The sequence below is a fragment of the Loxodonta africana genome, chromosome 1 (genome assembly GCF_030014295.1).
Source record: "Loxodonta africana isolate mLoxAfr1 chromosome 1, mLoxAfr1.hap2, whole genome shotgun sequence".
Lineage (NCBI taxonomy): Eukaryota > Metazoa > Chordata > Mammalia > Proboscidea > Elephantidae > Loxodonta > Loxodonta africana.
Window position 1 is genome coordinate 14,437,228 of NC_087342.1, and position 17,005 is coordinate 14,454,232.

The following is a 17,005-nucleotide window of genomic DNA, read 5'->3' on the forward strand; positions in this document are numbered from 1 at the left end:
CCTGAATCTACATTTTGAAAGGGCCTCCTGGGCACCTGGGAAAACTGTCCTGCAATAGTCAACTTTGAGATGTAGTCTAGTCAAATCATGAGACTTTAAATGTAAAGGAAAAAATCCTCAGGGTTCTCAGGCAAAAAGGCTAACTTTTTAAAAAGGCTAAAATAATTAGGTTGGCATCAGATTTCCCAAGTGGGACATAAAAGCAAGGCAGTAATGGAGCAGTATTTTCAAGAAATTCAAAGGAATAAAGTATGAACTAACAATTTTGTGCCCAGTAAATCTGTCCTGCAAATATCAAGGCTATAGAAGAAGTTTTAAACATGTATTGACTCAGGGAATTCTGTGTCCGCTAGCCCTTCCTGAGAACCTACTCTGCCACCGGTCTAAGTGTCCCTGTATATTCCTACTGGGCATGCCAAAAAGGCAGCCCTGATCACTCTTTACTCAGCTCATTTCTTAGGGTTGTGTTTGCAGCAAGCAACCTTGAGCAATAATATAAAGTCTCTAAGACAAAAAGCAAGCTTGCTTCTATATACTATAAAAGCAGTAGATGCTGCAAGCTCAGAGCTCCTCTCCTGTAACACAGCCCACTGCATGTGCAAGCATCCACCTAGGCCCACCTGTGTCACCCCCATGGGACCTGGTGGGCTTGGAGAATTGATGCAAATATATATGAAGTTCTGGCTCACTGCTTTTACTCTGGTCTTCTTCCTGGTGAGCAGTAAGAACAATAAAAAAAAAGTCCCCCCCAAAATTTTGGGAACTAAGAAGGTTGCAGGTATAAGGCCAATATACAAAGTCGCCTGCTTTCTTATATACTAGCAATGCAGACCTAGGATTTGAAATTAAAAAAACAAAACAAAACAAAAAAACACACCATTTATAGTAACATAAAAGAAAAAAATTCTTAGGTATAAATCTAATGGAAGAGGTACAGGATCTGTATGCAGATAACCTCAAGACACTGATAAAAGAAGTCAAAGAGCTAAATAAATGGAGAGACAGCCCATGTTCCTTCACCTGGAACACTGAAAGACTCATTATTGTTCAGATGTCAATTCTTCCCAACTTGATCTATAGATTCGACACAACCCAAACAAAATCCCAGCAAACTAATACCGATAAATTCATTCTAAAGCTTATGTGGAAAGGCAAAAGACCTAAGTCAATCCACACAACACTGAAGAACAAAGTTGGAGGAATTACACTATCTGACTTTAAGACCTACTATAAAACTGCAGTAATCAAGACTGTGTCGTACTGGCAAAAGAACAGACATATAGATCAATGGAAAAGGACAGAGAGCCCAGAAATAAACTCACACAAACACAATCAACTGGTCTTTGACAAAGGCATAACGGCAATTCAATGGAGAAAGAACAGCCTTTTCAACAAATGCTGCTGGAACAACTGGATGTCCATACATAAGAAATAAAAATGAACCTAGACACAGACTTGCCACCTTTCATAAAAATTAGCTCAAAATGGATAACAGACCTAACTGAATGTAAAAATGCCACTGTAGAGGCATCTGACCTCATCGTCTAACTTTATAAGGGGAGAGGAGAGTCATTATCACCATCAACAGCCCAAGGCTGATTCCTAAGAGGCAGAGGTCAAACATGGCTCCTCTCTCCAAACTTTTTAGCAATTCTGACATTCCTCCCCGTGGCACTCTCTACTTCTCTGCTGGGTTCAATGATTCGTTGCCAAACAGAACTCAGAGGTTACAATTTAGGCTACAGTTCTTCAATCAGGACAGCCTCTTCTCAGCCAGGCCCAAAGGCAGGCCTCTCTCCGGCCCTTGGACCCTTACCTTGGCCTCTGCCCTGCTCAGGGAAGTGTTACAAAGCTCTTTCGCGCCACCAATAAGTGCCCAGAGGCACCTCACTGCGCCAGCAAACCTCCTGCCTGAAGGTGCTCAGCTTTCTTGCTCCATGGGCCTGGAAGCTCACCACACAGTGCCCTGCCGGTCTCCTAGTTCTGCTGCCTCTGCTGCTACAGTTTCTCTGCTGCTACTTATCATCATCTCGCTGTCTCTAGTGTTACAGCTCTCCTGGGTCTAGGAGATTCTCGGCACAGTGATCCCAGGTCCAAAGGCTGTACTCTACTCCCGTCTCCTGTTTCTTGGCGGTAGTGATGTCCCCCACCTCTGACTGTGAGATGGCTCATTTTAAGACGAGTGGGATGGCAAAACTGACCAATCCCCTTGTTAGAGTTCCATACACCTTATATACATGGTCCCAACCCCACAAGGGTGCCATGAACCTTGTTTACATTATTAACAAGCTATCCAATCCCTTGGTGGTCACAGGCAACTGATTTGCATAGTCCCACCCAGACATTTGGTGGGAGTTACAAAGCCTATGGTTAGAAGGGTCATATTAAGTAATTTACTGCACCACACTGAAAAATCCAAAACGATAAAATGTCTAGGAGAAAATCAATGTGACCTCAGGTTTGGTGATGAGTTTTTACATGCAACACTAAAAGCATGATCCATGAGGGAAAAAACTGGTAAGTTGGACTTCATCAAGTACTGCTGCTCTGCAAACTACACTGCTGAAAAAAATGAAGACAAGCCACATCTGAGAGGAAATATTTGCAAAACACTTATCTGATAAAGGATTTGTCTAAAATATAGAAAAAACTCTTAAAACTGAAAAAGAAAACAAATGACTCAATTAAAAATGGGCAAGAAATCTGAACAGACACTTCAGAAAAGAAGATATACAGTTGACAAGAAAGTATATCAAAAGATGCTCAACATAATTTGTCCTTGTCATCAGCGAAAAGCAAATTAAAACAACAAGATGCCGCTACACATCTATTCCAAAAATCAAACCCACTGCCGTCAAGTTGATTCCGACTCACGATGACCCCACGTGTTACAGAGTGGAACTGCTCCACAGGGTTGTCTTGCCTGTAATCATTACAGAGGCAGACCATCAGGCCTTTCTCCCATGGCACTGCCGGCGGCGTTCAAACTGCCAACCCTTAGGTTAGTGGTCGAGTGCAAACCATTCGCACAACCCAGGGACCTTACACACCTGTTAGTGTGGCTAAAAAAAAAAGGTGACAGAAGTAATTGCTGGTGAGGATGTGGTAGAGTAAGAACTCTCAGTCACTGCAGATGGGAATGCACAATGCATGGTACAGTCACTGTGGAAGACAGCGAAGTGGCCTCTTACAAACCCAAACATAGTTTACCACGTTGTCATAGTTAGGTGCCACGGAGTCGACTCCGATTCACAGCAACCCCACGTGACAGCAGAACCGCCCCAGAAGGTTTTCTAGGCTGTAATCTTTATGGGAGCTGATCGCCAGGTCCTTCTCCCGTAGAGCCACTGGGGGGGTTCAAACCACCAACCTTTCAGTTAGCAGCCTAGTGCTTAACTACTGTGCCACCAGGGCTGCTTAGTCGTACCATACGACCCAGCAGTTGTGCTCCCAGGCATTTACTCAACTGACATGAAAAAGCAAAGCTGTTTTTGTGTCCATATAAGACCTGCACATAAATGTTTATAGGAGCTTTATTCACAATCGTTCCCAAGTGGAAGCAGCCAAGATGTCCCCCAACAGGCGAATGGATAAACAAACTGTGGTCCGTCCACGTGATGGAGCACTATTCAGAAATAAAAGAGAATGAGCTATCGAGTCAAGCAAAGACATAGATGCATCTTAAACACATATTGCTAAGTGACAGAACACACTGGAGTAGGAACTGTTATTAAAAAAAGAAATAGTGGAAAGATGTTCACTATAAAAACAAAAAAAAAACCTTCTCCCAGGAAACCGCTAGAGAAGTATAAGAAGACATGCACTATCACACAAATATTCCTAAGCTTTCATGCTTCCTTTATTATCTTAATGCATTATTTAACCATTCAACTCTTCGGCCAAAAGAAGTCTCAAGCTTTCACTTTTTAGTTCAATGGAATTTACCCAAACTCGGTCACTAGATGGTGTTTCCGGGTTCACCGGAGTAATCTTGCTTCTGAAGCCAGGGATTTAAGTGGACAGTTAACAGACTTCAGGCTGTCACAAACCATCTCATCAGAAAGTTTCTGAAATAGAGCACCCTTTCTAATTAAGCAAATTGATCTCGTTGTTAATTTTAAAGACACCTTGTCCCTGTAGTTAGGAAATATTTATCAGATAATCTCCTTTGGGGTAACGCAAAGCTCCGCGTCCTCATCACTTTAAACACCGATGACCAACTCATCAGACAAGAGGAGAACATCCATTTCTCTCTTCGTGGGCTGACTTGCTCATTCCTCAGTTTCAGTTACTGATGGGTCGCTGTTTTTATTAGTTGTCCTTGGGCTGATGTAAATGCCAAGAGAAATTCTCCTCACTAGCACAAGTGCACCACCTAGTGATAACCACAGGCAAATGTATAGCATAGAAAAGATTGTCTATTAACTCCCAATTCTGCCTTCTGATTTCCACAAATGCACGAGAAGGAAAAGTGTACTACAACTGGACTACTTCAGAGACGCTGCCTAGGCACACGGGACGGCCACGAGTGAGAGCCGACTCTCTGCCAACTAACAGCAACAGGCACATTTAAATAGCTAGCATATTCTCCTGTTATTCGACTGCTCAGATCACTGACTTTCTTCTCTAAAGCAACATTATAGTTAGTTTCACAGTTTCACAGACTGTGTAAAGAATGTCAGAGATCATCTATTATCTAGCCCAACCCACTAGCTTTTCAGACATGAAAACTGAGGCCCAGGGAGGATGCCCACTTTGTAACATAGCTGGTAGTGTTTCTAATGGGATTTGCCTTAGGTTGGCTCCTGACTGACAGGGCAGCAAGCTAATGTTTATCTTTCAGAGATATTTTAAGTATCTCAGTAACAGGTTTCCATTCAAATCAAACCCCTACCTGTTCCTGCCAGGGCGGAAGAGTGTCAAATTCCTTAATCTAGGCTCTCATCGTGCCTTTCTTTGCCTTCTGAACTCCAACTAGACACAAGGTGGCTTCCAGAAACCCTCAGGGATGATGTTTTGTCCAGTAATAACTAACGGAAGAGCCGCTACCACTTACTGAGTGCTTGCTGGGTGCCGGCGGGGTGCGTGAGCTCTGGCCAAGTCTTGCGCCCTCCCTGCTCAGGCACTTCTGGGCTCCTGAAGAGCGTGCTCTCTCTTCCTTCCTTTCACCTCAGTATCTTCCCACGGAGCAGGGATGGTGCTCCAGGCAGAGAAACACCACGCATAAAGTTGTGGAGGTGTGAAAAAGCTAGGTTTGTTCAGAGGACTGGAGGTGAAACTTTGGTTATCAGGAGCAGAAGATACAGGTGTTTGGAGGGGAGGAGGCCAAATTAGATCAGGAGGCTAAGAGCCTTGAACTAAGAGCGAAGGCAGAGGGAGGCTAAACCAGGCTGGCCTGAAGGGCTTAATTGGCTTGGGAAAGATTATGGTTTGAAGCCTTCCAAACTACTCCTGATACAGAGCTTTGTTGACAAGACACTGGAAAACTACAGTACTTTAATAGATAACAAAGACAGGATTGCATTGGAGGTAAAGGCTGATTGACAGCCTCCAAACTCCCCACTGCACCCATACTGCTCCTCAGGGGTGAGCCTTGGAAGTTTCTAGGCAGTGGAGACTAGCTAGCCTCAAAGGACTCCTTCCTCCCCATGCCCTCACCCTCACTAAACATGCCCAAGACTGAAAGCAATGTTGGAGTCTGAGTAAGAAAAAGTTTATTTACTCAAGTTCATGACGGAGCCAGGAAAATGGTGTCCCCCAAGGGAGAGATGGCTAAGAATAAAGTGGATAGAGAGCCAGCAAGGTACCCATGAAGCTGTGCCAGCTCTGGGTAACTAAAAGAGAGCTAGATCTTAGGATCAGAAACTTGTACTTCGGGAATCTGGCTATTTTTATACTGTTTGTATTTTGATAATTACTCCCTTTCTGTTCGTCCCTACTATTTGGTACAGTTCATTTTTAAAATGTCAGCTAAGTAGAACCAAAGAAAGCAGTTTCTGTTTCTGTGCCCAACCATAAGCCTGAGTACTGGGCACAGGCAAGAAAAAGTAACTCCTTCCAGAGTTCTCTTCTGCTCCCATTCGGTGGGTTCTGTGTCTGGCTTTAACCATAAGCCCTGGTCGTTCCTTTACAACACTGCATTGCAAACAACTGCTGAGAGCTTGACCCTCTCAAAGGTAGGTGTGTGTGTGCTGCCAGTTAAGGGAGGGCTTAGGTAGCTCTAATTGGTGGAAAGGAAAACATTTTTGCTAGGAGAAGACGGGGTCTTCCGGTCCTCAGTCTCCCCAGCAGCTGCTCTACTTTCCTCTTGGCACCTCTTTCTAACAAATAACATCAGTTTGGAGCCACACAATCAACCAATATCAAGGTAACGGTGAATTTCTTGAAATTCACTTTTGAAAAATAAGTAAAAGTCATTGGTTTGAGATAAGAGTGCAAGCTGGCACATACAGCAAATGCTTGAAACCACTGAATCCAGCACATCTACGTGGAAGACCTTCTGTCTTTGTTGATGAAATCAAACACACTACTCAACACCATGCCCTCCAGGGTATGACTGATCTCCTATGCAGACATCTGTTCTACAGTTTTCAAATCAAAAGAAGACTTCTCAAATGACAAATGACAGTATAATTTCAGGCATGAAGGTTCACCGAACTCATGAGGTCGTATCTCATGAGGAATGTCTTCAGCTCCAGTCTGTCTGTCTCTAATTTCATTCCAACAAAGGGAAACCCACTCCATTTTCCATATGCCTCTTCCACAATCTAATCTCGAAAACTACTGAGAAAGAAAGGTAGTTCTTTCAACCCAAACTGAACAGAGAGATCACAACTTTTCTCTGTAGTCTAGTGAAAGGCATGTCCCAAGGTGGTTTTTTCCCCTTCTCATCTCTATAAAGTAAAACGATGCATAAAGCACTACAAATCTTAGGTTGAGAGCTCAGTGGAAGCATCTGAGAAATCCTGTCCCTCCTGTATCAATGGAGAACAAAAAGCCTGCTTGGAAACAGTTGGAAGGCATGGGAACTCATCCGAAAAGACAGAAGGCCTACTTCCTCACAGGAACGAGCCCTTATGTGAACTTTAGTTTATTGTTTCTGGAGGTCATTTTTGCCAAGTTGCACTGTCACAATCATGGACAACGAGCAACTCCAACTCATGCTAACAATAAGAGGTCCAGACGTACTCCTGTAATTGTAATTTAAGAAAAATGAAAACACAGAAGAGTTAAATTTGTATAAATCTAAATACTGAACATTACATTAAGGAACAGAATAAACCTTTTTTTTTTTTTTTTTTTAGAATAAACCTTTTGACATTATATGACATTTAGCTTGCTTTAGCTAATATTAACAGCTACCAAGTTACTGGGTTATTATTCAAGATCACCATGCCCCAGACACTCTGCTAAGTGTTTCTCATGCATTACTCCATTTAACTTTCACAACAACCCTCTGACGTAGGTATTATTATCCCCTCTTTACTGACGAAGAAATGGAGGTACACAAAAGCTGAATTACTTCCTGGAAATCACACAGCTAGTGACTGAGGTCCATACTTTAAATCAACAGCATGTAACTAAAGACATCTCAAGAGTTCTGAAATAAGTTTCGAAAAGACCAAGTTGTGATAGTGAACACTTTCAGAATGCCACAGGAAAATAAATCATCATTCTAAAAGTAAAAAGTTGTGTAAGTACAAGCATTGCCTTGAGGCGAATGCTAGAAACAGCCTTTTATTAATATGAATTTTTTCAAGAAACTACAAACATCTTGAAACAAGTTCTGGAAATGTTCAGCAGAATTTGGTTAATTACCAAATGTTCACCGAGCTCCCATGAGGCACCTTCCACTGTGTTAGGCACTGGATTATGGAAATCAATAACAAGGAAGAAACAGTTCTTGCTCTCAAAAAATTCAGTGCGGTGGTGGGGGATACAGGTACAAGGACAGACTATAACACAGCATGGAAGTAACAGTGTGAGGTGTAGGATGACACAGAAAAGTGAGGACCGGTGCCTCATCTAGCCAGCAGGTGGTAGGGACACTTACTGGAGGATGAACAGCAAAGAGTGAGCCTGCGGCAGAAGGTGGGCTGCTCATTCCAGGCAGAGGGTAAAGCTCAGGCACAGATGCAGAGGCAAGAGGTAGGGCAGCAGCACGGCAGAGGTGGGCAGGGTCCAGATCATGCCACGTATCAAACCGCTGAAGGGCTGGTTTTAGGCAGCGAAATAACCTGCTTAGAATTATCTTTTAACTGAATTAAAGGATGGACTGAGAGCCACACGGCCATGGGTCTGACTCCTGGCTCTGGGGTTCACTAGTTCTGGAAATTCTGGCAAAACATAAAACCTTTTAAGCCTTGTCGTCATCAACTGTAAGATGGGGAGTAAATGAGAGAATAAACACAAACCACTGGAACGCAGTAAATGTTCAAGACTATTTGAGGAATATTTAGGAAACAGAACTGACAAAACTTGATGACTGCCTGTCTTTGGGGGCGTGGGTAAGGGAGAGGGTGCACCAATGCTGCGCCCCAGGTCTAAGCTGAGGGACTGAGTGGCTGGTGGTAGCCACAAGAAAGAGACTGCGGGAGGCAGGACAAGTCTGGAAGTCTAGGCCACACTGAGGAGGACCTGTGTGCATCTAGGAGTAGACCCAAGGAGGTCAGTGGACAGTGGGTCTTGAGTCTGGAATGCAGGGGTGGCTTGAAGTTAGAGAACTGGGAGTCATGAGTATCTAAGAGGTCACCCACACCCGAGGAGGGAAGAGCTCACTCACAGAAGGCATGTTCACTCAGAAAAGCAGTGAGCTAGGACAGAACCCTGGAAATACTCAGAATTAAGGGGCAGAGAGGGAAAGAGAAGCCCCCAAAGACAGGAAAGAAATAGCCAAAGGGACAAGAAAAAGTATAATGGAAGCTAAACGGGCAGGATCTCAAGGAGGGAGTCATCAGTAGTGTCCTGTATAGCTGAGAAGTCCAGTTAAGTTCCAAGCATGTTCATGAAATTTTGCAGAAACTGCTGCTGACTTTAGACCAAGGGTCGATTTTTAGCGTGTGTGTAGGTGGGGCGCGAGGGTGGGGGAGGGAACAAAAGCCGGCTGCTGGGTTAAAGGTACAAATGGGGTGAGGAAATGGAAAGAGTGCAAACTGTTCATAAATCTGGTGAAAGGGATGGAGAGGAATTATGTAGTGGCGAGAGGGGAACGTAGGTCAAAGATGGGCTTAAAAATTACTTTTAAGCTGGAGGACTCTCAGCATTTTGTGGGCTGAGAAAGAAGAGGTAGATACGAGCCAGAAAAGGTAGTTGACAGAGGGTGATGATGCAGAAGAGAGAGAATCATTGATGGAACAAGGGCCTTGAGGAAACAAGGAAGAATTTTATTAAGTAACTACTGTATGTGCCAGGCACCACACTAGGCCCTGGGGACACAAAGATGAACAACGCAGAATGAGTGCTTGGTGAGTTCAGAGTGTGCTGGATAAGCAAACTTGGCAACAAACCATCAGAGTGTGACGTGGGCACAAGTTTACAGGTGTGCAATTTACCAGCGAATCTTAGAGGTCAGGGCCCATCTGACGGCAGTGCCTTGAAACCAAGTCTACATCTGTTCACCTCTCTATTCCCACTGCCCAACACCATGCCTGGCATCCACCTGATAGGCAGTCAATAGCTTTTTTGGTATAAATAAATAAATATACTTGTCAGAAACTTTATTTCCAGGGGTAGAAATTTTGTAAAGAGTTGTGAAAATAAATTCTAAGCCACACAATGGGAATTTTGGTATTAAAAATACAATTAAATATTAATTAAAGTAAAAGCACATGTGCTCAGAAAACATACGCTTTGTATATAAGACAGCTGAAGGCCAAGAGAGTGGAGGAAGAATAGGGATATGGTGTTCAATCACGTGGAGAAGGCCTGAAGTGGTTTCAGAACTCTCTCTGGCCAAATATGCAGTGCAAACAGTTTGCACTCAACTACTAACCGAAAGGTTGGTGGTTCAAACCCAACCACCCAGCAGCATGCAGAGAAAAAGGCCTGGCAATCTGCTTCTGAAAGGCCCCAGTCATTGAAAGCCCTACGGAGCAGTTCCACTCTGAAACACATGGGTCACCAGGAGTCAGGACTGACTCCACGCCAACGGGTTTTTTCTTCGGTTTTGTCTGCTAGCTTATGCATAAAGTTCATTTTTCATTTAACCATTTAAGAAGGGATAAAAGGTTTCATTTCAAAGTTGGAGATAAAGGATTAAAAAGGAAATGTGTGCAAGGTTATACATCAACCAAACTCATTCATCATAAAACAAAAGCAGTCGGGCAGACTCTGGAGTCAGACTGACTTGGCTCCCAACTAGGTTCCACCACGTATGAGCTGTGTGACAGGGCCGGGCCACTTAGCCTTCGCCGTGAAAGCAGATCATGTGAGAGGCGAGTCTCCAGGCCTCTTTCAATTCTATTGTTCAAACATTACACACTCCTCTGAGAATCTAATGAAAGCTACGAATTATACCTCCTCCTCAAAATAAACATAGAAACATGCAGACAAAATTCTGCAAATAATTTCGGGGTGGGGGGAATCCCTGAACACCATCCCTGAATCCCCAGTAAGAAAACCCCAATGGTAGACATTCTTTCAAGTGGGAAAATAGCAGGAATGCACCTCTTTGTAATGAAGATGCTTTGTCTTCCTTAAAATTAATGGAGCCAAGTATCACTGTAATCTCTACCAGACCCATGGCAGACAGTTGGCTGTGTTTCTACCTATGTGTCTCTTCTGGATTGAATTATGTACTCCAAAAATACGTGTTGTAAATCCTAACATGTATGCTCATGGTTATAATCCCATTTGGGAATGGGTTGTCTTTATGTTACTGAGGCGGATACAAAAGAGGTTAAACAAGTGAGCAGAGCAGAGATGGGGTAAGGTTGATGCCAAGCCACATGGGGACCCTCCAAGGAAGCAGGAAACAAGCTGAAGAGACGAGGACTTGTCCCATGAGCCGACAGGGAGAGAAAGCCTTCCCCTAGAGCCGGCGCCCTCAATTCGGACTTCCAGCCTCCTAAACTGTGAGAAAATAAATTTCTATTTGTAAAATCCACCCACTTGTGGTATTTCTATTACGGCAGCACTAGATAACTAAGACAGTGCCCTTCTGAATTTATGTCTCCTCATCTCTGAATTTCCCAGTGCCAAGGGCACTGTCCTTAACATAGCAAGTATCCAGTTAATTTGTGTATTAAACTCATCAGGGCCATAACAGCCTGGATGCACAGTTCTCAGTAGTTCTGAATGAGTATCAAGTTCAAATCTTCCTTCGAGAAACACGCCTGGAGCCCACAGTGGCCACTACGTGCTTGCTCTACAGGGGCTGTTGCTCTTTTGAAATTTGCTTTTCATTTAATTGGACGGGTCTAGATCTGCTTCCGAAAGTCACAGCCGTTGAAAACCCTATAGAGCAGTTTTACTCTGCACACACTGGATCACCACGAGTTGGAATTGACTTGACAGCAACTAACTACAACAGTCTCCCAGACTAGAAGCTTATGTCTCAGTTCCAGGGCAGAACCTGATGACTCTCCCACCAAAGAGAAAAAGGAACCACGCTGTATCTGTTGTAGTAGAAATCGCTTACATGTGTATAATCCTTGTTACTTACACTTTTCCAATCCCTCTGGCATACATTAAATAGTTACCTGGGAGGCAGGGAATCTATGGCTTACTCCCATTTTAAAGATGAGGAAGAAGAATCTATATGATCACAGAGAGGGGTTTCAACATAGCCCAGCACCAGAACCCCCAGTCACGTTTTTACAAATATGCTAGTGTTTCTCCATTACCCCTGTAACAAGAAGTGTTAACACCTACGTAGTATTGATGATTTTAGAAAACAAAAGCCATTCTGATCTGAGCACTTTTATACATGATGATTAAATGGTTTTGTTTTCTCAGTATTGACTGAGAATCAAGCCCATAATCTATGACTGAAAAAAAAGAACAGAATTCACTGTACATAATAGGGGAAAAACTCCATACTTACCTACTGCGCAGTGTAAAATCTAAAGAAAAAAAGAAGGAAGAGAAGCATTAGTAAGGATCGATAACATTATAGTTTTAGTCATAAAGCTAACCTTTCCGAAAGGTTAGAGCAGTATTAAATTTTAAAAACTAACATTCCATTTTAAAAACTGGCTACAGGCTATTTCACAAAATGTAAATTCTTGTTTTTTGTTTGTTTTTTCATTTCAGTTTGTGTGTCTATAGATTTCCTAAGGATTAAATCTCATCGGTTAGTTTATGACTCCAAGGACCTCTTTTTTAAATACATAAACTTGTAAGAGCAATAAGTATACAGCAAAGTCCCACATTCTACAGCACTGTCACTATGGGACTATGGGACAGGGGTGAGAAGAGCCTTTGTTGGCCCTTCTTGCCTGATAGCCCCTTCGATGTAGAAATTCATTCTTCAAAGCTCCAGCCTGGTTCCCATCCTGTCTTATTCTACGATCTCACTAAGGGGTGTTCCCTGGTCTAATCTCCAAAACTAGATCTCTTTGAGCTCTAGGCCCAGATTCCAAACCACCTTTGGACAGGTCTGTCTAGTTGTACCAGCAGCAGCTCAAACATGGCGTGTCACAACTGGACGCATACCCACCTTTCCTTCCTTTTTGCCTGCTGTGCCTCCTGATCACCAAACTCCCAGTCTCTTGGGGTCTCCCTTTCTCTTCATCCCTAAATCCAACTGGTTTCTAAGTCTAGCCAAAGCTTCCAGCATCTGTCTTCCCCATTTTTATTTCCAGTGCCTTGGGTGAGACTGTCACCTCCTCTCCAGTGGGAGGTCTCAATAGCCAGTCAACTGGCCAATTAGGCTCTTCTAAACCCCCTTCCAACCCACCTTTCACACAGCATTGCTTTAACATTGGTAGTGAAAAAAAAAGGTAATTTGAAGTCGTCTACAAGATCCATTTAATGACCAAAACTTTTCTAGATGATTAAGACCTAACAGGTATTATAGTGCATTTTAGAACTGAACGTTTCTCTAGCAGTCAGTGTTGTTTGGTCCTAACAATAACCCTAGCAAATAGGTAGAGCAGATATTATTTCTACTTGCAGATGAGGAAACCAAGACTCAGAGAAGCTCCACAACTTGCCCAAGATAGTAATGGAGTCAAGATCAAGAACCACTGTTTCTTATATTATTTCATTGTACATTACTTATTACTTTATGTACAGAGGCGAGGACTTGACAAGACAGCTTATCTACAACATGCCTAATAAGAGTCTGTGCTTAAAAACTATTTCACTACTTTTTTTTCGGGGGGGGGAGCACTTTGGATGAAAAACTAAGCTGTGCAAATTTACCACTAACTGATTAAAGAGAACAAAAGAATCATCATACTGCAAATTTTAGAATCTTCTTCAAAGGAAAACACAGCTAGAATCTCAAATGTGTGAATACTCCAAGATAAGCTGAACCTCTGGCTAAGAAGTTGAGAAAAACAAAAAGGTATATATATTTAGATTAAAACAAGGAATGAAAGACACGAATGATAAGCATTCTTTGAGATAGGATGACAGATGATGGTACGTGGACAGAAAATCTATTATATCCATATACGCGTCAAGATATCCAGGTTGCTGATCAACCCCAGGACACAGCAGGAAAGGAAATATAGCCTTAAGGATGATCGCGTCTTCTTTGCATGATAAAATGCTAGTTCTCCATCCTATCAGACCCAACACCCCTTTTTTTATTAATGTATTTTATATCGTCTCCTTTACTACCCTGAAACATAGGTGATATAACCTACCTACACAAAATTAAAAAACTAAACATAATGCCCTAACTGATATTTAAAGGAGAAATAAAAAGAAAGTATTTAAAAAAATATTTGTTTCAATATATAAATGCTTGGGGACATAATAATATAATGAAGCATTCAAGTACATGTACCAATTTATGATGAATAAGTTTGAATTTAAAAGTAAGAACATCAGAAGCCACTATGGGGACAAGCTCATAAAAGAGCAGACAGAGGTAGAGACCAACATTAGAATAAAAGAGAGCATTAAGACAAGTAATAACTTGTCATAAGAAATGGGGTACTAACCTTAACTGAAGCCAGAGTAATATGGCAAGGTAAATGACAGTCAAAGTAGAGAAAATGAGGGAATAGGAAATTAACACAAATGAGCTAGATCTTACAAGTGTGGTGTCAAAATAAACCCCTAGGTTATGTCATGGCACAGGGTAGGAAGAAAATATCACAGACAACCTATCCTCCTCCTTGAAATCTCACTGAGACATATAATCAGTGTCTAGTATGTACAAAGACCTTGGATATAGAAGATGGGTTGGGCAAAATAAAAAACAAGAAAACTCAGAAATTCAAGAAGCAATAAAGCAGTTGTGTAATAGATAAGGGGTAGTTTTAAGATAAAACTGAAAAACTACACTAACTGAATATAAAATTTCAATTTCACAACCTACATTTCCTTTATCATTACACACACACACACACTCGATGAAATATTAGAACAGATTAAAGAAATCCAATGAGACGCCTGCTCTTCATGTGTCTCCACTAATTCGATAAGGCTGAACATAAACCTCAAATCAGCTGTTACGTATTTCCAGTCAGTCTCATTGCTTTTGCAGTAACCACTCTGCAAGGCTTTCCAAATAAATATGCAAGTTGGAAATGCTGTAAGATTTTAACAGAACAAAATGTGCGCAGTGAATAAATGACTCAATTATTTTGAGATAGGATCTTTACTTCATTAACCTTCCCTCTTCATATCAACTGCAGCAGGCAGACCTGTAAAGATTCCTGTCCTTGATCATTCAATCAAGTACTAATCCAGGCACTGCTGTGTAAGGATTCTGCAGAAGTAATTACAGTCCCAAGTTAACTGATTTTCAGAGTCAGAGATTATATGGATGGGCCTTACCCAAGCAGGGGAGTTTTCTCCCTCTGTTGGCAGAAGGCGGAGTCAGAGAAATTTGAAAAATGAGGAACTGTTGGCTTTGAAGATAGAGGGGCCACATGCAAGGAGTGGTGAGCTGCCTCGAGGAGCTAGGAGCTGACAGCTAGCAAGGAAACAGGGACTTCAGATCTATAACCACAAGGAAATGGATTCTGCCAATGAGTTGCACTTGGAAGAAGATTCTTCCACAGAGCCACCAAATAGGAGCCCAGCCCAGCTGACAACTTGATTTTGGTCTCATGAGACCCCAAGCAGATAAACCAGCCGGGCTCAGTTTCTGACCTACAGAACTCTGAGCTGATCAATTCGTGTTGTTTCAAGCTGCTGGTCCCTGACGGCGCAGTGGTTAAGGGCTTGGCTGCTGACCGAAAGATCGGCCGTTTAAATCCACCAGCCGCCCCTTGGAAACCCTATGGGGCAGTTCCACTCTGTCATATAGGGTCACTATGCGTTAGAAATGACTCAATGGCAACTGGTTTAGTTTGGTTTAAGCTGCTAAATTTGTGGTATTTTGTTATGCCAAAACAGAAAATACACCAAACTCCTCCTAACTCAACACATTTTTTCATTTAACTCCTCATTTAGATTTTTTTCAGTACTAATATGCACTACCAAAACTACCAATTTATATTGGTAGAGGGACTAGCCTGGGGGAAAAAAACAAAATTTCTGGGAGGTGCAGAACAAATCTTCATTGAGTGGGACTGTCTCATGACTGCAGGACATCTAGCCAGTAGCATCCCCATTCATTACGACAATCAAAATGCCCTTATAATTTTCTACAATGCACTCCAGGGGTGGTGGTGGCACTGCTCTAGACGAGTTCCACTGAGAATCACTTTACTGGAATAAGGATACCTCACTGGAAAAATGAAGAGGGCTTGCCATATTCCAAATCTCTCCTGGGAAATGTGTCACATACTTCTCTCCTGAGCCCTTTCCATTTCTACCTACTTGCAGTAAGTTGCAAAAAAATTTAGCCTGAATGTTGAAGGTCACTGTGGACAACAGATTGTTTGGAACCATCTTTCCTGACAAAATTTCTACGATTGGCACCAAGAAAGTTATTTTTCTAAGTTAACCAACAAATCTGTTCAGTTTCTAAACTCAAAAGGTTTAAGAAGGAACCCAAGCAGCACTGAAGACTTCAGCTGTAGTTCATGGGTTTAACATGAGGTGGTTATATATAGTGATCTCCAATCTCTGTCTTTCAGTTCAAAATTCCAAATTCTTGGGAGAAAAAGAAACCTGATTGGCCCAGTTTGGGTCAGGTGTGCACTCCCTTGGGTCAACCAACTATGGCCTGAGAGGCAGAGTCAAAAAGAAGAGATGTAGCTGCTATGGGTCCAGTCTTGAGAACCAGGAAAACATCAAGAGAGGATAAAATCACCTCAGCTGCACGATCCCACAAGACATGTCTACTATCCTCATTTCTATTGTGTGGAGGTCCATAACTAAACTGAGTTATGTTTACCAGTATTTGGTTAGTTTTGGAAATGATCGTACTACATGTATATAGATTCCGTCTTTGTTAAAACCTGCCTACATGATATGCAGTCACAAAGGACAGACACCAAAATGTTCAGAGTGGTTATTTTTAGGTAGTGAGCTTATGTTAGATATGCACTTTATTCTTTATGCTTATCTTCCCCCCGCCCCCCCCCCCCCCCCGCTTTCTCGACAATGAATACAACTTAGTATTGGAGGGGAATGCCTTCCCCCTCTCGTTTCTATGAAGAGGAATTTCTCCCAAACATTTCTGGTTTCTCTCCACTCTTGAATCATTTTATCTCAGGGAAGGTAGAATGACTCATCTGAGTGGCAAATTTGGGAAGAAAAAATGGAGCATGCTCTACAAGGAACCGCTAGTTCTCCTGGTTTCCTGCATGTCACCCTGGCCACCGCTACCTGGCCAGGGTGCATGGGTTGGTTTGATTCTGGAGTTCAGTTAGCAAATCCACTTGGCTCCAGCACTAAAGCATGTCCTCCAATTTACATTTTATCAGTAATGAAG

General features: G+C 42.4%; 1 protein-coding gene across 1 annotated transcript in view; it reads right to left on the reverse strand.

Moving 5' to 3' along the window:
• The window catches only part of HACD2 (3-hydroxyacyl-CoA dehydratase 2), a 107,124-nt gene that overhangs the window by 73,391 nt on the left and 16,728 nt on the right, over positions 1 to 17,005 (reverse strand). The window contains exon 3 of the mRNA XM_064291549.1: positions 12,044 to 12,062. Within this exon, the coding sequence (XP_064147619.1) occupies positions 12,044 to 12,062 (19 nt within the window). The remainder of the gene's footprint in view (positions 1 to 12,043; positions 12,063 to 17,005) is intronic.